General features: G+C 39.2%; 1 protein-coding gene and 1 long non-coding RNA gene across 7 annotated transcripts in view; one reads left to right on the top strand and one right to left on the bottom strand.

The window, feature by feature from the left end:
• Window positions 1-6,979, bottom strand: part of LOC135102804 (ankyrin repeat domain-containing protein 17-like) — a 28,267-nt gene extending 21,288 nt beyond the window's left edge. For 3 of the 6 annotated variants that reach the window (XM_064008330.1, XM_064008329.1, XM_064008328.1), the window contains exon 1: window positions 6,632-6,979. In XM_064008330.1, coding sequence (XP_063864400.1) covers window positions 6,632-6,829 — 198 coding nt within the window. In that variant the 5' untranslated portion in view covers window positions 6,830-6,979. Of the gene's footprint in view, window positions 1-6,302; window positions 6,327-6,631 lie in introns of those variants that run through there. The other 3 variants (XM_064008333.1, XM_064008332.1, XM_064008331.1) reach the window with 2 other exon arrangements.
• Window positions 104-4,558, top strand: LOC135102809 (uncharacterized). The gene is made up of 3 exons (XR_010269790.1): window positions 104-240; window positions 3,810-3,898; window positions 4,428-4,558. It is a non-coding gene; the product is annotated as an uncharacterized LOC135102809 (long non-coding RNA).
• Window positions 6,980-20,051: the final 13,072 nt, after the last annotated feature.

The following is a 20,051-nucleotide window of genomic DNA, read 5'->3' on the forward strand; positions in this document are numbered from 1 at the left end:
ACACATAAAACCAACGAGTCATAAGGAAGTGCTGTACTGGGACAACTTTACACTGCCAGAAGAACCCAAGACATAAGCAGAAATGATGTGAGGTCAAGAAGGTATCAACCTAATGCCTACCAACACATTCTCTGCAGCCAATGCTACAGATACCAACAGTGCAACGATTAATAATGCAAAAAATATACAGAAATTTCCTTTAACATGAGATGCTTATGTTAGAAAAATCCAGAAAATCAGGTGAGTACTAAAAGTTAATGAAATAGGCATTATGTTTAGAGAGGTCAGTTAATGGGAAATAATACCAAAGAGACATCTTTACATTATGTGGTCAAAGGATAGTTTGCCTACAGAAATTACATTACCATGAATCATGTGCCAATAATGACAACCACCACCATCACCACCATTTGCAAGCACAAACTTTTTTTTTATCAACTACAAAATACACCTATCAAAGGTAAAAAAAAAAAAAGAACTTTGAACAAAAATTGTCAAGAAAGAAATGCTAGGAACAGATTTTCAACAAGTCACACAATACAAGAATAAATACAACTGTAAAGCTGTTCAGATAATCAGAGTGGAAACCTGCATACACCATACATGCACAACTTTGTAACTGTTTCCAAGAGCCAACAATCCTGACAACCATGGATTCATTTCCACATATCTGAGAAGAGGAAAACTCACATTCCCACCTTTGGGTCCACCCTTGGGAAGATCCCACATGATGGGAGAAATTACGACAAGCAGATCACAAACAATCATTCTATACACATCACATAACCACTGCAATACTCAAATGTCAACATCATACTACAACTACAATAATGATGTAGATTCATGAATAATAACACTAGTATCTAACTGTTCCTTTCCTGGCCAGTTCTCTACTTGGTGCATGAGAAAGTTTGACAGTAATGTGTTAGCATTATTTAAATACTGCATGCAAACTTACAACCTTGACTCCTTGATCTGTTTTAGTGAAGGGAGAACAGGAATGCAAATATCTATTCCTATTGCCATAAATCAATAAAATGTTTCATACACTGTCAGGATCTATCAAGATACATCATCTGAGTAAATGTCAATAATTGTAGTCTGTAATATTAGCCACATGTATGAAGATGTGGGTAGACCAGTGATGTGAATGCTGGCCATGTGAATACAGATATCATGAGAATGAAATGAATGAACCATATCAAATATTGTCTGGTGTGGAAGTTTGTGCCAATTATAAGATGGCTGATAAACACATGAGTGCCCCTTGCTATACAAACACTGTACAGAATCTGATACTACGTGACCAATGTTGAATTGTAAAAACAATGTACTGTGGAACCTTGGTTCTAGAACTTAATTAATTCCTGAATGCCATTTGAAATCCAAGATGTTTGAAAAACAAAACTTTTCACCACAGGAATCAATGTAAAATGGATTAATCAGTTCTCGGATATCAGTCATTATTCTAGTGGCTTATGACAGATGCTCCCACAGCCAAGATGGCTGCTTCACAACATCTCCAGCTTACAAATTATTTATCCAGAAAGAATGCATTGAATGAACTTTGTGACACAGACCTCATCAGAAGATACTGTTTAGACCATGCAGGTATTCTCATTGTCACCAATCTAACGAGGGAAGCCTTACAGGACACAGAAAGGAGCAACCAACTTACTGCCAAAATGAAGGCGATCATAACACTTAGACATCTTGCTGCTAGGAAAAAGCTACTGGAAAAATGCAGTTGTGCAGTAGTGATGGCGTTGGTGGTCATCGAGAGAGCCACAGGTGGCTCAGGCTTACTCCCGAGTGCCAAAAACTGTTTGTTTACATCGGGTTTTCAATGGGATAGCATTTACCTTACTCCAAAGACTGAATTGCTGTCTTACACTCTGGGTCTCTCCTTCAAATATATATATATATAAAAAAAAGTCATTTACCTTACTTCAAAGATTGAATTACTGTCTTACACTCTGGACCTCTCCTTCAAATATAAAAAAAAGTAAGTAAATATTTATAAAAACTATAAATTATATATAAACGGCAACCTTTGCTTTGTCTTTTAATACCTGAAATCAAGTAACTTTGTTCTAGAACCAAATTATAGTGCTGCAACCAAAGAAATAATGGTCAAAATTTTGTTTGAAAAAGGGGTGCATTCAGTAACTGAGATTCCACTGTACCTTTCAAAATAATGTTCATATCTTATTTGTGTGTGTGTGTGTGTGTGTGTGTGTGTGTGTGTGTGTGTGTGTGTGTGTGTGTGTGTGTGTGTGTGTGTGTGTGTGTGTGTGTGTGTGCGTGCACGTGTGTGCACTATTTTCTTTACCTTTCATACCTTTTTAATTTTCAAAACTGTCTCAACTCTAAATTGCTATGGCTGGTCAAGCTTAACAAAATGGTGTGGTGTAGGTTTGGAGTGTAATAGTGAGATATAACAAACAACAAAAGATGCGATCAAGTAGCTAAAATGTTTCAGTGCTTGTAGTTTTATTTTTGGTCATTCAAAAGGTTTTAGTGTTCACTACATCAAGTAACAAGTATCATATTAATATTTCAAATTAGAGATCTGACAAATGCTAATATAATACACATAGGCTAGACAATATAGACAGCATGCAGCAAAGAACCTGTTGTGTAAGATGACGTGCTGAATGAAGAAATGCTTTTACCATGTCAGCATTTCCCTCTCAAAATTCTCCACCTGTGTACAATGAAAACAATAGGAATATCCTCCTACACTTGTACTTTTCCTCTCCTGAGCAATATGAGAGGAGTCACCTCACACATACCTGGATATTCCATTCTCATGATGGTGTTGACAATGTAGTAAATTACATTTATCTACTACTTTCTTACAAGACTCAATCAGTTTCAAATGCTTTGTTTTTGACACAAAATTATCACACTTTTCTTTTAAGCATGTGTAGATCATCACCATACACTAGCTACCCTCTTTTGCAAAGTATTTCACTAATCTTCTAAATTCCTATATCTGAAAAACTGTCTGCACATCCTTATCTTCTCTTCTCAGTTAAGTGTGTGTGTGTGTGTAGGATGGTTGGGTCTCCAGAGGTAAAACCTTTCCACACTCCAAAAAGACAATTATTTCTTGGTATTTTCAGTTGCCAGGTTCACTTTATCTCACATAATAAATAACAATCACATTGTCCATCCTAAAATTTCTATAAATCAAGATTCAAGAAGGTTCCATGTGATTGGCAGTCATGATGGTAATACCAAGTTCAAAACAGGTGAATATACACAATTGTTATCCTTCAATGTTCTGCCATCATGCAGCTACTGTATTAAGTCAGAAATTTCCTGGAGTGTTCTTACCCTCACAAACCTGAATTATTATTATTATTATTATTATTATTTATTTATCTATTTTTTGTCACAGTCATTTGCTAAGAACTTTTCTATTCTATTCTCCATGTTTGCCTCCCTCCTTCATCCCTTCCCTGCTTCCTCTCTACTCTTGTGAAGAAGGCAAACAGGCTGCATGGTTACTGGGATGTTATCATATTATGAAGTTTGGCATTATTTAACAATATATTATGTAAACAGCAGCAGAAAGCCCACCTAACTTTTTTTTTATAAACACTCAAACAAGTTATGTAAGTACAGAGACATAACCAAACAATGCCCACAAGTGATTCCAACAAAAGGTCAGAAGGTGACTTGCTTCATGCGTTATTTTGACTCAAAGCTTATTTTGGCTCCTGCTATGAGAGGGGAGGACTGTGTGTCATGGGAGAGTCATGCATACATCCATGAAGTGGCTTTCTTTTCTCTAATTGCAGTACAAAGACCTGACAGCTTGTTGGCTTAAAACTGGTGCACACAACAGAACTCACAGGTGAAAGTAGCACCAAGGATTTGCTGACATGCCGTAAGTGTTGTGAGCATTCAAATATCATACTGTATTGAAATATATGTGAAATTTGAGAGAAGAGTTAAAATAATTTTTTGTATAACCAGTTGAATCCAAAGTGACTGGTAGGTGAGTAAGGAGATATGGATGCCTTGATAATGAATTGATAATGAAGTACCACATATACATCCTGCACTTGCCAGACCAGTTGTGATAAGCTGCTGGGTAACATGAATAAAAAAAAAAAAAAAAAAAAAAAAAAAATACCAAACATTACCCACCAGAATCCTAAGAAACCACTAACTTCACATGATCTATACAGGGCAGTGTGTGAGTAGTCCCTTGTTATCCTGTGTGGGGAGCAAAAGGCCCCTCTTTCCAATAAGTGAATGTTAGTATGTGAGGTATGGCTCTTATCTGCAGTATCAGCTCGCTACCTAAAGGATAATTGTGTACATTACCTTGCCTTAATCACACAAACATGTAACCCTGACAAATATATATATGTATAGCCTGATTAGTTTGAGTAGTGTATACTTGTTTTCAGGAGCACAAGGTAGTAGATGCCGGCCTACAGCACTGTCTCCACTGAGTAGGTGTGGGGCAGTGAGTCACTCGTAGTGCCACCTGAGGGGATGATGGGGGAGCTCCAGTTTTTGTTGAGTGGGGAGAGGACAAGATGTCATCACCCTGTCTGAGGAGGAGCTACCATGATGGTGTTTCCTGACCCCTGCTGATTGTAAGGGGTGTTGGGGGCTAAGGAGATGCCTCCATGATAGCCCTTTTGTGTCAGAGGGAATCCCCACTGACTGATGGATTACTATGGTTTCTCCTCAAGCTTAAAATATCATCTGTTGCTAGTTTAAAGTATAATTTTCAGAGATACCATTGACAGGAAAAAGTAGTGATGAATATTTCATACATATTTTAATGCCTGGAGCTATACTTTTGTTCAGTAAGATCATCTGTGGTGACTCATATTGCAGTGATCAATTCAATTACTTTAGTACATTTTGATGCCTTTAGTATATCTTTTAGTAAAATAATTTGTTACTAAAGATGAGACAACTGTTTTAATATGATGACAGATGGACATTGATTATTAAAGGAACTGCTTGTTCCTACTGACTTCCTACACCTTCCTTTATGGTCTTATTAAGGCAGCAGGTGTCATGCCATCATTAGCTGTGTAGGGGTTAACTGTTGCCATGAGAATGCATGCTGCCACCACCAGGGGGACTCTTCCACTACTAAGGTCACACACAAAATCAATCCTCACACATTGAACCTTATGCAAGCTGCCTCCCAAACAAACACCACAACCAATCCACTTGGGGATGGATCACAAAAGTCAATATCCCTCCACCTCTTTGTTATTGACCTACATTGATTGTTTGGCCATCAGACACACATACACACACTCACACATACAGACAACCACCTGCAGCTTTTCCTACCTTGCTCCTTTCCTCAACACAGGCTTATTAATGTGGAAAACTATAAACACAAACCTAACCTACACTACCCACACACATGCACACACACTACATCACCTTCACTGCTGGAGTAGGATAGTGTGTAGGTGTGTCTTTAATTAATTTCACAGCAGGAACACAAGGAAAAAGCAAGCAAATATATAAATTAAAGGAAAAGCATTTAAATAATCAGAATAAAAATCTAAAAATATTGATAAAGTCCTGCAGGAAACACTTATGACTCATACAGCAAACCATGAACAAGTGAGACTTCATGAATATCAATAGAACAAAAATACGAGTCAGAAAATTAAATACTAACCCATCATACAAAAGAAAGAATAGATAAAAGTACATCTGGTGGAGTCTATGCTAACACAATGCACCTTTAGTTCATTTTCCAAGCTTTAAAACACAGAAACAACCCCTGTGTCCCTGCAGCCTCCTTGCCCCGGCCCTCCACCAGCATCCAAGAGGTGCTGGGGGAGGAAGATTGGGGGGTGTTACAAAACCAAGAGGAAGAGGTGGTAGGCAAACATGGAGGACAGGACAAGAGGTGCTCATGACACACAGACAAGGATTAGGGATAAAAGACACGATATTAAGGGTGTTATCGCGACTACAGGACCGTGTGGGGCGCCAATGAGGTGTGTAGGATAGGATGCAAGGGAACGGGTGGGTAGAATGGGTTGATAAGATCGTAATGAGGGGTAATGAAAAATGGCAAGGTGGCAAAGAACATGGGAATTGCTGTGGGAGGTGGTGATGTGATCTACGTGTTATTGAATTTGGAAGGGTGTTACTTATTGACTGTAAATCCCTAACACAGCACACGGCCACCACCACACCCTACACACCCCCATGTCTGTACGTCTGTCTGTCAGCACCCTATTCCTCATATTCTCACTAATAATATCAAGCTTCTGCTGCTGATAAACTCCCCTTACCTCCTCCATTTGTCCACCAGTGTCGATAAACGTGCCGCTGAAACACCACTCCACACGCCTTCCCTCCACACCCAAAACCACGTCTCCACACTACGCCATTACCTCCTCCACCTTCTCTCCTCCTTCTTCCTTCCACTCACACCTCTCATACTCCCCACTCCTCACCATGCACCCCCAACACCAAACACGCATAAAGGCACCACAACTCGAGCATTTCAACTCACCACGAGAGAAGAAATATCACGAACAAAATCATAGGTCTTTTTTAAAAATATATACTTTTTTTTTATATATACTCCTCCCCCCCACGTGTCCCAGTGTTCACCTACCTCCGATCCCTCACCGTCTTCGCTATCAGACTCGCCGGATACCGTGAAGAATTTGTCCTGGAGGTCCGCATACGCCTGGCATTTATTATCCGGATGATTACTTTGTGAAGGCGAAGGAGAGTCAACCTTCTTCTCGCCCTCTAGTAACAACCTCTCTTTGCCGCTGTTCCCGAGACTCCCACGCACCACATTCTGCATCTTTCACAGCTAAATGGTTCTCCAGGCGCCAGAGAGCATGGTAGAGCGTTCATATCACCTGAGAAACGCTCAAAACGGAGATTATTGAGAGGGACACTAAGGGCCGACACCCGCCATTACCGAATTCGGGGCCCCGGATGAGACTGTTCCTACAACGCCGCCACCCCGTCACGTGAACATACCTTATATCTCACCACTAAATTATTCCTGAGACCTATTTGCGATTTTGAATATTTGTTTAAACGATTATACATGTTTCTAGGTTGGTTTGGGTTTGTTAAAGTGTTGGGAATATTTATTTCAATCATGTTTTCGATTTTCTGAAGAGTGTGCAAGGACGAGTTCGATCTCTCCCCGCCAGCCCAGCATTGGTATTTGTCCCCATTTTCTCTGAGCGAGTCAACCTTATTTTTCAGCGTATTATGATGTAAATGGCTAATTGATGCCACGACAAAAGTACAATTAGTATACTAGAATAGTTTAGGTTTATAAATATATCGTCGTCATGTCCGCACATCTTATTATTGATATTTTTACGACCGTTTTATTTTCTAATATAAAAAAGTTTATGCCAATGGATATAATATTATTTTTATACGTAATAGACCATGAACAGTTTAATTAAATACAGTACATCATAAATAAACGTATGCATCAATCATTTGAGGCCATTTTGACAACATTAAAGACACTTAAGTAACTTTTGCTATTTGTCAACTTCCCTGCAAACGACAGTCAGTTTGGAACAATGTTATTTTACCTTCAAATGAAGACTGGTCAAGATGCACCCAAGACATCGTTACCACCACTTTCCTTTTCTATATGTGAGACTTGTGTTAAGTCGGCAGTATTTTTAGAATAAGAAAAAAAAAAAAAAGTAAAGCTACCATATCATTGTTATTATTATATTCGTGGGAACTCAAGGTTTTCTCATTATACCTTACCGTTGTGTATCACTATTGCTATTATTGTTATTATTATCATTATACATTATTCACAGATCATAGATAACAAAAAGCTGAAAGGAGAAATACTAATCATACTTATTATTAAATGAGAGAGAGAGAGAGAGAGAGAGAGAGAGAGAGAGAGAGAGAGAGAGAGAGAGAGAGAGAGAGAGAGAGACCTACTAGCCTACTCGTAAATAACGTGATTTATATTTCCATTCATATATGCCTTTCATATATATATATTTTTTTCAGTGTGTGAAGTCACCGAGTGGGAAACAAGTGGAGGCGTGGCGCAATATGGTATTTCTTTTCTTGTTTCAGTGTGTGTGTGTGTGTGTGTGTGTGTGTGTGTTGCACCATAATTTCATGTTTTACTTTTACTGCTTTCTACACTAAATAAAAATCTAATAACATATTCATCTCCAAATGGTTCTTTTCCTTTCGTGAAATGAGAAAAATACGACCCGCCATATTTGGGAAACACCGCACACAACCAAAACAGCAATGGCAACAATCAAAACCTCATTAAAGTTGAAGAATATATCAGTATTTAACCAGTAAAATAGTGGGGACGCAGGAATTACTTATGCAGTGTGAGCCTGGGACGTGTCTAGCCATAGAAAAGAGCAGCAGGGGCTAAGTCAAGTTTGCCTGGGGCTTCACGTTAAGTTCCGGTCGTGATGCGCAGTCTGTCTATTGTCTTCCTATAAAAATCGCTATACAAAGGTAGAAATACTTGTGGGTGGGATTAGAATACTCAGGATGGTGCGCAGATCTAACGACGCCACCAGTATGAGTGATACGCAAATATAATTGGGTATGCTGAGAATAGTTATGTTTCCCTTCAAATGTAGCATGTCGGGGCGGGGAGACACGTTCTCTATGGTGCTCTCAGCTGCTCCTGCTCCTCCCATTCCTTCTATTCCTTCTATGACTGTTTCGATCTCAATGCTTTTCGAGCATGTATTAATTTCTTTCTTATATATATATTTTTTCAAATATGATTCGTAAATGTACCAATATGTCTTCCTTATCTTCTAATGATAAAGCTGATCTTTCTTTTTCTCGTCTTTTTTTCGATTTCAGTGGTTTTTCAAAATGCCTATTAAGTTCTTTCTCGTATATATTTTCTACTACTCTTTTACATTAATTGATATGCTCCTCTTTGCACTATATTAATTAAATTACCAAAACATAAATATTGACAACTGAAATGGTTTAGCTTATCTAGGACGCTCCATTTCTCTTTCTGGAACAACGATTTTTAAAATTTCACATTGCAAATCATTCAGTAAAATACGTTATCACATGGGAGCCATAAAGCAGAGCATGGGGAACACATATGGCGTTATTAGCACCGAGGAATGGTGCCTGGCGGCCATTATGTTCACCGTGTTGCAAAGTTCGATAAGGAATGAATTAATACGTTCTTATATTTCTCTCTCACCCACTTCTATTAGAATTTTGAAATAAAAAAAATAAGAACAAAGGAAATGTTAATGTTTTATTTGTGTATATAAAGGGAGTTAGTAGTTATATGTGTTGTTTTGATGTGCGGGAAGTAGGGAGGGGGAGGGAGGAAGGGAGAGGAAGGGAGGAATCGGTTACTCTCCCTCTCCCTCTATCCCTTCTCTCCCTCCCACCCACCCAAGGATTTTCTCACTAACCAAGCAACCCTTCCCACTCTCCCTCCCTCTCCCCCACACTTGCCCAACCCCTCTCATCCCTTCTCATGCTTCCCATCTGACCATCTACTGCTCCGCCCTCCCCTTCCTTCTCCCCGTCCCCAGTCTGACCACCTCTCTCTCTCTCTCTCTCTCTCTCTCTCTCTCTCTCTCTCTCTCTGGCCGTAAACTTCCAGACACAAGGCTTCCTCCGTCGCTAACTCCAGCCCTCGCCTGCCCTGGGGCCGTAGGAGGGGAAGGGACGGCTTCTCTCTCTCTCTCTCTCTCTCTCTCTCTCTCTCTCTCTCTCTCTCTCTCTCTCTCTCTCTCTCTCTCTCTCTCTCTCTCAGGTGCCGCCAGACGCACTGTCGTTCACTGAATGTCGACTCATTTGGTCCACTCATATCACTTAAGTGGCTAAGTTGAGGCCAGCAGATCTTGCCCGTCTTTCCCTGAGTTGCATGGGCGGTGGGAGGGTAGAGGCGCACTCCCGCGCGCGCGCGCGCTCACACACACACACACACACACACACACACACACACACACACACACACACACACACACACACACACACACGTACTCACATACACTTCGTAAGCTAATGTTTTCATCCATTCATTCATTCATTATTATCTTAGTAGTACAAGTGTTGTTGTTGTTGTTGTTGTTGCTGGTGCTGCTGGTGCTGCTGCTGCTGCTGTTGTTGTTGTTGTTGTTGTTGTTGTTGTTGCTGCTGCTGCCATCAGTATAATTACTAAAATTATCGTAATTATTGAAATGATACAGCGAAGAGCAACAACTACAACAACAACAACAAGAACAAGAACAACAACAACAGCAGCAGCAGCAGCAGCAGCACCAGCACCAGCAGCTACAGTAGCAGCAGCAACTACAGCAGCAGTATGTGTATATGTGTATGAGAGAGAGAGAGAGAGAGAGAGAGAGAGAGAGAGAGAGAGAGAGAGAGAGAGAGAGAGAGAGAGAGAGAGAGAGTGATACAGTAGTAGTAGTAGTAGTAGTAGCAGTAGTGAGGAGAGGTGAGGTGCGGGGGTGGCATCGGGCTGACACATCAGGCTAGGATGGGTGACGTGAGATCAAGGCGGAGGGAAAATGGAGTTGGGGATGAAGGCAGAGGCTGAGGTAGAGCGATTAGGGAACGATGATGCTGATGAGTTGCAAAAGTTTTTAATTTTTTATATTACATACAGGCCAGACAGAGAATATTCCATATATGTAGAGCAATAATATATATATATATATATATATATATATATATATATATATATATATATATATATATATATATATATATATATATATATATATATATATATATATAAACCCTTAAATGGATGATTGGTAGGTTAAAACACTATATGAAAAAGAAAAAAAATATCATTATATATATATATATATATATATATATATATATATATATATATATATATATATATATATATATATATATATATATATATATATATATATAAGAAATGAAGATCGGAGGAGAGGATTTAATGCATCAATATTAAAGATTCATAGTTTTTTTTTTTTTTTTTAGATGCGAGTACATAAAGCAAAGAATAAAGAATCACTGAGTGCATTTCCGGGAGAGTTAGCTTTGGAGACGAAATGAGTAAAATCCTAAACGACTATTTTCAAACAGTTTTCACTCAGGAAAACATGAAGGCAATCCCGGAAAACGAGCTGATTTTCAGAGATGATGATGATAAGCTGACATATTTTCATAACCAAGGAGATTGTGGAACATGGGATAGATAAGCTGAGAAGTTTAAATCACCAGACCCAGACGAAATATATCCCAGAGCACTGGAAGAATGCAATAATGCTACTAGTGAACCGCTAGTTAATGTCTTCAGGAAGTAATTACATTCAGGAAAGGTACCGATAATGTGGAGGCAAGCAAACATAATGCCTATCTTAAAATTAAAGATAAGTTTTATGACCGATATTTTTTTTTTAATATACATTAATGATCTAAATAATGGGGGTAGCAGTGATGTTAGTAACATTTCGGATGACATGAATATAGGCAAATTAATTATGTCGGATTCGGACCCGGTCGTCCCGCAGACAGACATACACTGGATAACGAGTTGGCAGATCAAAGGCAAATGCAACTGAATACTAACAAATGTATAGTACTTAGAGCAGCCAGAGAGATCCACACGATAGGTATGCACACAATGAAGAACGAGGCAAATCAAATATTAGGATTCATATCTAGCAGCATTAAAAGTAGAAGTCCTCAAGTAATATTAAAGTTATATTTGACACTCGTTGGACCTCACCTAGGCAAAGCCCCATGGTCCCCATATTGCTGGAATGATGTATGGCTGTTAGAACCAGTGCGAAGGAAAATGACTAAAGAGATACAGAGAGTGAAAAAAAATATTCTTTACGAAAGGAAATTGAAGCTTTTAAAGGCGTAGGTTAAGAAGGGGCCTGACGGAGGTCATAGGGCAGTGTTGTTCAACCTTTTCCAAGCCCACGCATCCTTCCGGGAACTTTTGAGAAATTCATATGTCCTGGCGCCTCGGACAATTAACTAGAAAAAAAAAACCTGAATGTTTCACATTTTTCTCTAGTTTTAAGACTGAAAATATATAAATAAAAGTATTATATCCCTATTTTAAACACTGAAGATAGCCATTTGGTCTTAAATAATTGTTATCTAGTGCTAAATGCATAAAAAACAAAGTGCCACATCTGAAACCCATGAGGTGTGTCTGAGTGTAATATACTAATATGAAATACATCTGTAATACTTTAACATAAATTTTAATTAATTTCTTTCATGACACTTGATAAGATATCTCTTCGTACTGAGCACTCCAATACACACTAGCCATGTCATGTGCCCCTCCATGCACTGTACCCCATTATTTCCATTAGTACCCCATTATTTCCAGGTATAATAATAAAGAAAAAAAAAAAACATGCACTCAGGTTTACTATCATAGGTATAGGCAGACAACAAAGGTGGCATTAACAAAATCCTTAGGGTCGGTGATCAGAAGAAGAAGAAGAAGAAGAAGAAGAAGAAGAAGAAAATATACAAGCTTTATAAGGTTAGATAAAGAAAAAAAAAAGGAACAGGAAGGAATTGGTTCTCAGTTAGAGTGGCAGGTGAATGGAATGGACTCAGTAATCAGCTTATTAGTGCCAAGTCATCAGGGAGTTTTAAAAGAAGGTTACAGGAGGTTAAAGGATAATACTTTACATATTTATGCATGGGGGAAGACGAATAAAAAACATAGGGCTAAGTATGTTTCATGGAGGGACTGCCAAGTGCAGGCCTGATGGCTTCTTGCAGCTTTTCTTATTTTCCTGTGTTCTTCTTCTTCTTCTTCTTCTTCTTCTTATTATTATTATTACTATTGCTATTATTATTATTATTATTATTATTAATAGTAGTAGTAGTGGAAGAGGAGGAGAGTAGTTATAGTGGTGGTAGTGGTGGTGGTGGTGGTGGTGGTAGTGGCGGTGTCGGTGGTCTTATATTACAAGAGTTACCCATAAAACCTTAGAAAATTAAGAGAAAACGAAGACAGAACGTGAGGAGAATACGAGTACTTTTATTTTCGCCTCTCTCTCTCTCTCTCTCTCTCTCTCTCTCTCTCTCTCTCTCTCTCTCTCTCTCTCTCTCTCTCTGAGGCAAGTGACACCGTGATGTGAAAATATTCCCTGCAATACGATTAGTTATAATTAGGATCTTAACACAGCTTATAATAATGATCACTGACCGAATGCCTTTGTTAATTTGTTATATCTGGTGCCTGCCATCAACACAAGTATCATCATCGTCAGCAAAATCATCATTAAAATTTACATTTACTATTTTGCAACTCTTACATCGTTTTCTTTAAAAAGTAAGAGGCAGTAGGCACCTGCCGAAACGATAATAGCTCCCAGTGAAGTCTAAAGCACTGGATCAGGGGGTGCTGTGAACTTATCATTAGACCCAGCGGTGACCTCAATGAACGTTTCTCTTTGTGTCCCACAATACAAGGGGGCAGTCACAGCCTGCCCTCTAAAGACAACTCTCTTCCTCCACACAAAACTACAAGCACCTAATTACACACACACCCTTTACTCAAAATTCAAAATCATGGCGACTCCTGCACCAGCCTCGGAGTCCCCATCTGGGGAGGGGACCACAAATGTCCCCAGGTCGGACTGCTCTTCAGGTATCGACCCTAAGTGTCTTGACACCCCCTCTCAACTTTTTCTTCGTTAATTTCTGCAACATTCGCGGTCTTAGATCTAATTTTCAGTCTGTAGAACAACACCTCTCCTCTTCTAAACCTCAACTTCTTTTCCTCACTGAAACTCAGGTGTCTGAGGCAACTGACAGTAGCCCCTTTTCTGTTCCCTCCTACTTTCTCTATCCTCATTTTTAATCCAAAGCTGGATGTTGCGTTTATGAGCGCAAAGACTTAACCTGCTCTCGTGCCCACGCTCTTGAATCTTCTGAGTTTTCCACCATCTGGCTACGACTACAGAGTCACTCTCAAGCTAAATTTATCTGTGCTGTATACCTCTCACCTAACTCCTCTGACTATAAGAAATTCTTTGACTACTTAACTTTCACAGTGGAGCACATTCTGACCCTCTTCCCTTTTGCAGAGATCTCCATTTTTGGAGACTTCAATGTTCACCACCAGCTTTGACTTTCCTCTCCCTTCACTGAACATCCTGGTGAACTAGCCTTCAACTCTGGTATCCTCCATGACATAGAGCAATTGGTGCAACACCTTACTCGTATTCCTGACCGTCTTGGAGACACACCCAACATTCTTGACCTTTTCCTAACCTCTAATTCTGCTTATGCTGTCACCCTCTCTTCTCCGTTGGGCTCCTCCAATCATAATCTCATATCTGTATCTTGTCCTATCGCTCCGATCCCTCCTCAGGATCCCCCTAAGCAGAGGTGCCTCTGGCGTTTTGCCTCTGCTAGTTGGGGGGACCTGAGGAGGAATTTTGCTGATTTTCTTGGAATGACTACTGCTTCCGTGTCAGAGACCCGTCTCTGTATGCAGAACGCATAACAGAGGTGATAGTGTCTGGCATGGAGGCGTGCATTCCTCACTCTTTTTCTCGACCTAAACCTTCCAAACCTTGTTTAACACAGCCTGTTTTCGTGCTATACATGATAGAGAGGTGGCCCACAAAAGGTACTTGAGCCTTCCATTACCAGAATCTCATGCACTTTATATTTCTATCTGGAACCATGCCAAGTCTGTTCTCTAACTAGCCAAAAACTCCTTCATTAACAGAAAGTGTCAAAATCTTTCAAGATCTAACTCCTCCCGTGACTTCTGGCATCTAGCCAAAAATATCTCCAATAACTTTGCTTCTTCTTCTTTCCCTCCTTTATTTCAACCAGATGGCACCACTGCTATCACATCTATCTCTAAAAGATGAACTCTTCGCTCAGACCTTTGCTAAAAACTCTATCTAGGACGATTCAGGGCTTGTTCCTTCCTCTCCTCCAACCCCTGACTACTTCATGCTACCTATTAAAATTCTTTGCAATAATGTTTTCCATGCCCTCGCTGGCCTAAACCCTCAGAAGGCTTATGGACCTGATGGGGTCTCTCCTATTGTTCTCCTAAACTGTGCCTCCGTGATTACACCTTGCCTAGTCAAACTCTTTCAACTTTGTCTGTCAACATCTACCTTTCCTTCTTGCTGGAAGTTTGCCTACATTCAGCCTGCTCTTAAAAAGGGGTGACCGTTCTAATCCCTAAAAATACCGTCTTATTGCTTTAATTTCCTGCCTATCTAAAGTTTTTGAATCTATCCTCAACAGGAAGATTCTCAAACATCTATGACTTAACAACCTTCTATCTGATTGCCAGTATGGGTTCTGTCAATGTCACTGAACTGGTGATCTTCTGGCTTTCCTTACTGAGTCTTGGTCATCCTCTTAGAGGTTTTGGTGAAACTTTTGCTGTTGCCTTAGACATATCAAAAGCTTTTGATAGAGTCTAGCACAAACCTTTGATTTCCAAACTACCCTCCTACAGATTCTGCCCTTCTCTCTGTAACTTCATCTCGAGTTTTCTTTTTGACCGTTCTACTGCTACTGTGGTGGACGGTCACAGTTCTCCTAAATCTGTTAACAGTGGTGTTCCTCAGGATTCTGTCCTGTCACCCACTCTCTTCCTATTATTCATCAATGATCTTCTAAACCAAACTTCTATTCCTATCCACTCCTACACTGATGATACCACCCTGCACTTTTCTACGACTTTTCACAGACGTCCAACCCTTCAGGAAGTAAACAGTTCACGAAGGGAAGCCATAGAACGCCTGATTTCTGATCTCTCAAAAATTTCTGATTGGGGCAGAGCAAACTTAGTATTGTTCAGTGTTTCAAAAACTCAATTCCTCCATCTATTAACTCGACACAACCTTCCAGACAACTATCCCCTCTTCTCCAATGACACTCAACTGGCCCCCTGTTCTACACTGAACATCCTCGGTCTGTCCTTTTCTTATAATCTAAACTGGAAATTTCACATCTCATCTCAAGCTAAAGCAGCTTCTATGAACGTTAAACCTTCTGAGACGTCTCCACCAGTTTTTCTCACCTCCCAGCTGCTAACTCTGTACAAGGGCCTTATCCGTCCATGTATGGAGTATGCTTCACATGTCTGGGGCGGGGGGAGGGGTTCCACTCATACCGCTCTTTTAGACAGGGTGGAATTAAAAGCTTTTCGTCTCATCAACTCCTCTCCTCTAACTGACTGTCTTCAGCCTCTCTCTCATCGCCGGAATGTTGCATCTCTAGCTGTCTTCTACCGCTATTTTCATGCTAACTGCTCTTCTGATCTTGCCAATTACATGCCTCCTCTCCTCCCGTGGCCTCGCTGCACAAGACTTCCTTCTTTCTTTCACCCCTATTCTGTCCACCTCTCTAATGCAAGAGTTAACCAGTATTCTCAGTCATTCATCCCCTTCTCTGGTAAACTGTGGAACTCCCTTCCTGCTTCTGTATTTCCACCTTCCTATGACTTGAACTCCTTCAAGAGGGAGGTTTCAAGACACTTATCCTTCAATTTTTGACCACCACTTCCGACTCTGGTCGGGACCGGCATCTCAGTGGGCTTTTTTTTTTTTTATTAGATTTTTGTTGCCCTTGGCCGATGTTCCTCACATATATATATATATATATATATATATATATATATATATATATATATATATATATATATATATATATATATATATATATATATATATATATATATATATATATATATATATATATATATATATATATATATATATATATATATATATATATATATATATATATATATATATATATATATATAATGTGCATTTGGTATATATACTCACAATAAATAGGGTAAAATTGATTAAAGTAAAATAAAATACAATAAATCAAAGAAAAATACGAGTGAAAAAGTAAGAAATAGAAAATGAAAATGGAAATGAAAATGTATGTCAGTGTTTCTGGAAGTTAAGAAAAAATAACAAGAATTTTTTTTAACTCGTTATTATAAAAGAGGAGAAAGAGGAGGAGGAGGATGAGGAAGAGAGGAGAAAAAAAAAGTAGCAGACTTCTTGGCCCTTGTGAGGGTGTCTGCGATAAATTACACTATCATAATTATAAATTCAGGCGAGATGCGTAGAATGGTAAAAGTGAATGTTCCTCCCCTCCTTATCCACTGTTCTCTCCATCCACCAGTGGCAAAAAATAAAAATAAAGAAAAACAAATACAAATAAATGAATAAATAGAAAAAAGTCATTAATAAATAATAAAAAAATATACAAGTAAAACAATATAAAAATAAGTAAATGAATAAATAAGTAACATATAAATAAATATCATAGATTAATAAGTAAAAGTAAATAAGCGAAAATAAATAAATAAACAAATAAATGAATAAATATTAGAAAAGTATAAAGAAATAAATAGATGAATAAACAACAACGAAAAATAAACAAATAAAATAAAATGAACCAAAACAAAACAAAATGAAAAAAAAGCGAAAAAAAACGACATGGAGAGAGAGAGAGAGAGAGAGAGAGAGAGAGAGAGAGAGAGAGAGAGAGAGAGAGAGAGAGAGAGAGAGAGAGAGAAAATAGCATATAAATTTCTACAAGGATGAGAAAGAACCATAACTACTGCAACTATGTACTATCCGAGTAAACAACCGGCATCAAATCATTAACAACCTCCGATAACACAGCAAGCATTTCACCATAACATAGGAGAGGACGTTAACTGAATTTTACTACGATAACGCTTGGTATTTTAGTTGTGGATTGAGGAGGCGGAGGAGGAGGAGGAGGAGGAGGAGGAGGAGGAGGAGGAGGAGGATAAGTCCGTAATATAGCTGTGATCACGTTCATCAAAGAGCAATAATCGCCTAATAATGACCAAACACTTACGCGCCATTGTGTGTGTGTGTGTGTGTGTGTGTGTGTGTGTGTGTGTGTGTGTGTGTGTGTGTGTGTGTGTGTGTGTGTGTGTGTGTGTGTGTGTGTGTGTGTGTGTTTCGTAATCATATTTTCTTCAAAGTTCATGGCAGCCGACCACGTTAATGATGATGATGATGGTGATGGTATTACTATTACTACTACTGTTATTGCTACTACTACTACTACTACTACTACTACCACCACCAACGCCATCATCACCACCACCACCACCACCACCACCGACACCATCACCATCACACTCAACAACACACGAACTCGCAACCAACCTAACTAACTTGCATGCATCCTTCCCTCCTCACTCTCAGTCATTCCTCTCCCTTCCCGCTCCGTATTTTATCACCCATCTAAGCTCTTTCCTAAGTTAGTGCGAGACTCGTATATACATCTATGCTGCAGCTCTCTCGCTCTCTCTAGGACCGCCACTGTCGCCTCGCAATCAATGTTAGTAACTCTCCTCGTCCCCCTTGAGGCTAGGTGAGGCGCGAGTCTGACGAAGGAGGAGGGGATGGAAGAGGAGGACACGGGGACACACAGAAAGGCGGGGAAACACACAGCACAGGACGACAGAGGGATAGAAGATTCGAGTGGAGGGAAAATATGGGAAAAGGAGACAATCGTGTGAAGAGAAACAAGATAATGAGAGAAGAAGGGCACGGGAAGAACATGATAAGAAGAGAAGACAGAAAGAGAAAGAAGAAGAGAAAATAAGGAAAAAAAAATAATAATAACGGAGGTGAACCTGATATGAAAAGAGGTAAGGAGATGGTGTATGGAAAAAAAAGAAGACAGAAGGACAAGCAAGAAAGAAGGGAAATAACAGAGAGGATGAAAGGGAGGGACATATAATAAGAACGAAGGAGAAAATTATATATATATATATATATATATATATATATATATATATATATATATATATATATATATATATATATAGAGAGAGAGAGAGAGAGAGAGAGAGAGAGAGAGAGAGAGAGAGAGAGAGAGAGAGAGAGAGAGAGAGAGAGAGAGAGAGAGAGAGAGAGAGAGATAAACAAATAAATTATATATATATATATATATATATATATATATATATATATATATATATATATATATATATATATATATATATATATATATATATATATATATATATATATATATATATATATATATATATATATATATATATATATATATATAAAGAGCGTGAGTGAGACAGGATACAAGCACGGCAAAACAGGAAAACATAAAACAGACAGATCAGGAGAAGAAAGACATAAAGAAAGGACACGGAGAGAGAAAATTATGAAAAAAAAAGAAGATAAGATAAGAGGGAGGGATGACAGGAAAACGAAGATAGAAAGTGGACGAGAAGAGAAAATACGAGAACAGAATAGGAAAGAGGATACAGGGATAAAATAAATAAACAAGTAAATAAAACTAGAAAGACGGACATAAGAATGAAAAAAAAGGAAAATAGAGCTGGAAAGAATGATATAAGTAGGAAGAAAAGTATATAGATAGAGGGCATCAATGAAAAACAACGATGAAAAGAATCATGTAAGTAGAAAGAAGAGAGAGAGAGAGAGAAAAAAAAAAGATATAGTGATAGAAGATGAAAGAGAACATTTTAGAACAGTATAGCAAAGCAACTAAGAGAGGAAACAGGGAAACAGCGGGAAAGGACGACACAAGTAGGACAGAGAGACAGAATAATGGACAGGCAGGCGGACAGCAGGACAGGACAGGAAAGGCCGGGCGACGCCTCATCCAGTGCATTGTGTGTCTAGTCTCGCGGCTCCGCCCCCCCTTGGGAGTACACGACACACGCACGCACACACAACAGGAACCCCCAAGGTCACTATACCCAGCAAGCGGCGTGCCTCAGGGCTTGCACTACACCGTCACGCGAAAAGGCTACGCTCCACTCCTCGCTCGCTCCACGCTCGTTCCACGCTCACCCAGGATTCTCGCTGCATATTTTCTTACCTTGTCATTTTCATTTTTCCGGTGAGTTGGCGCGAGTGAGAGCTCTCGGTGACACGCGGCCAGCGGGGCGAATGTTTACTGTCATCTCGAGTCTCGCGCTTCTTGCTGGCTGGACGTGGTGTTTGTGTGTGTGT

The sequence above is a fragment of the Scylla paramamosain genome, chromosome 8 (assembly GCF_035594125.1).
Source record: "Scylla paramamosain isolate STU-SP2022 chromosome 8, ASM3559412v1, whole genome shotgun sequence".
Lineage (NCBI taxonomy): Eukaryota > Metazoa > Arthropoda > Malacostraca > Decapoda > Portunidae > Scylla > Scylla paramamosain.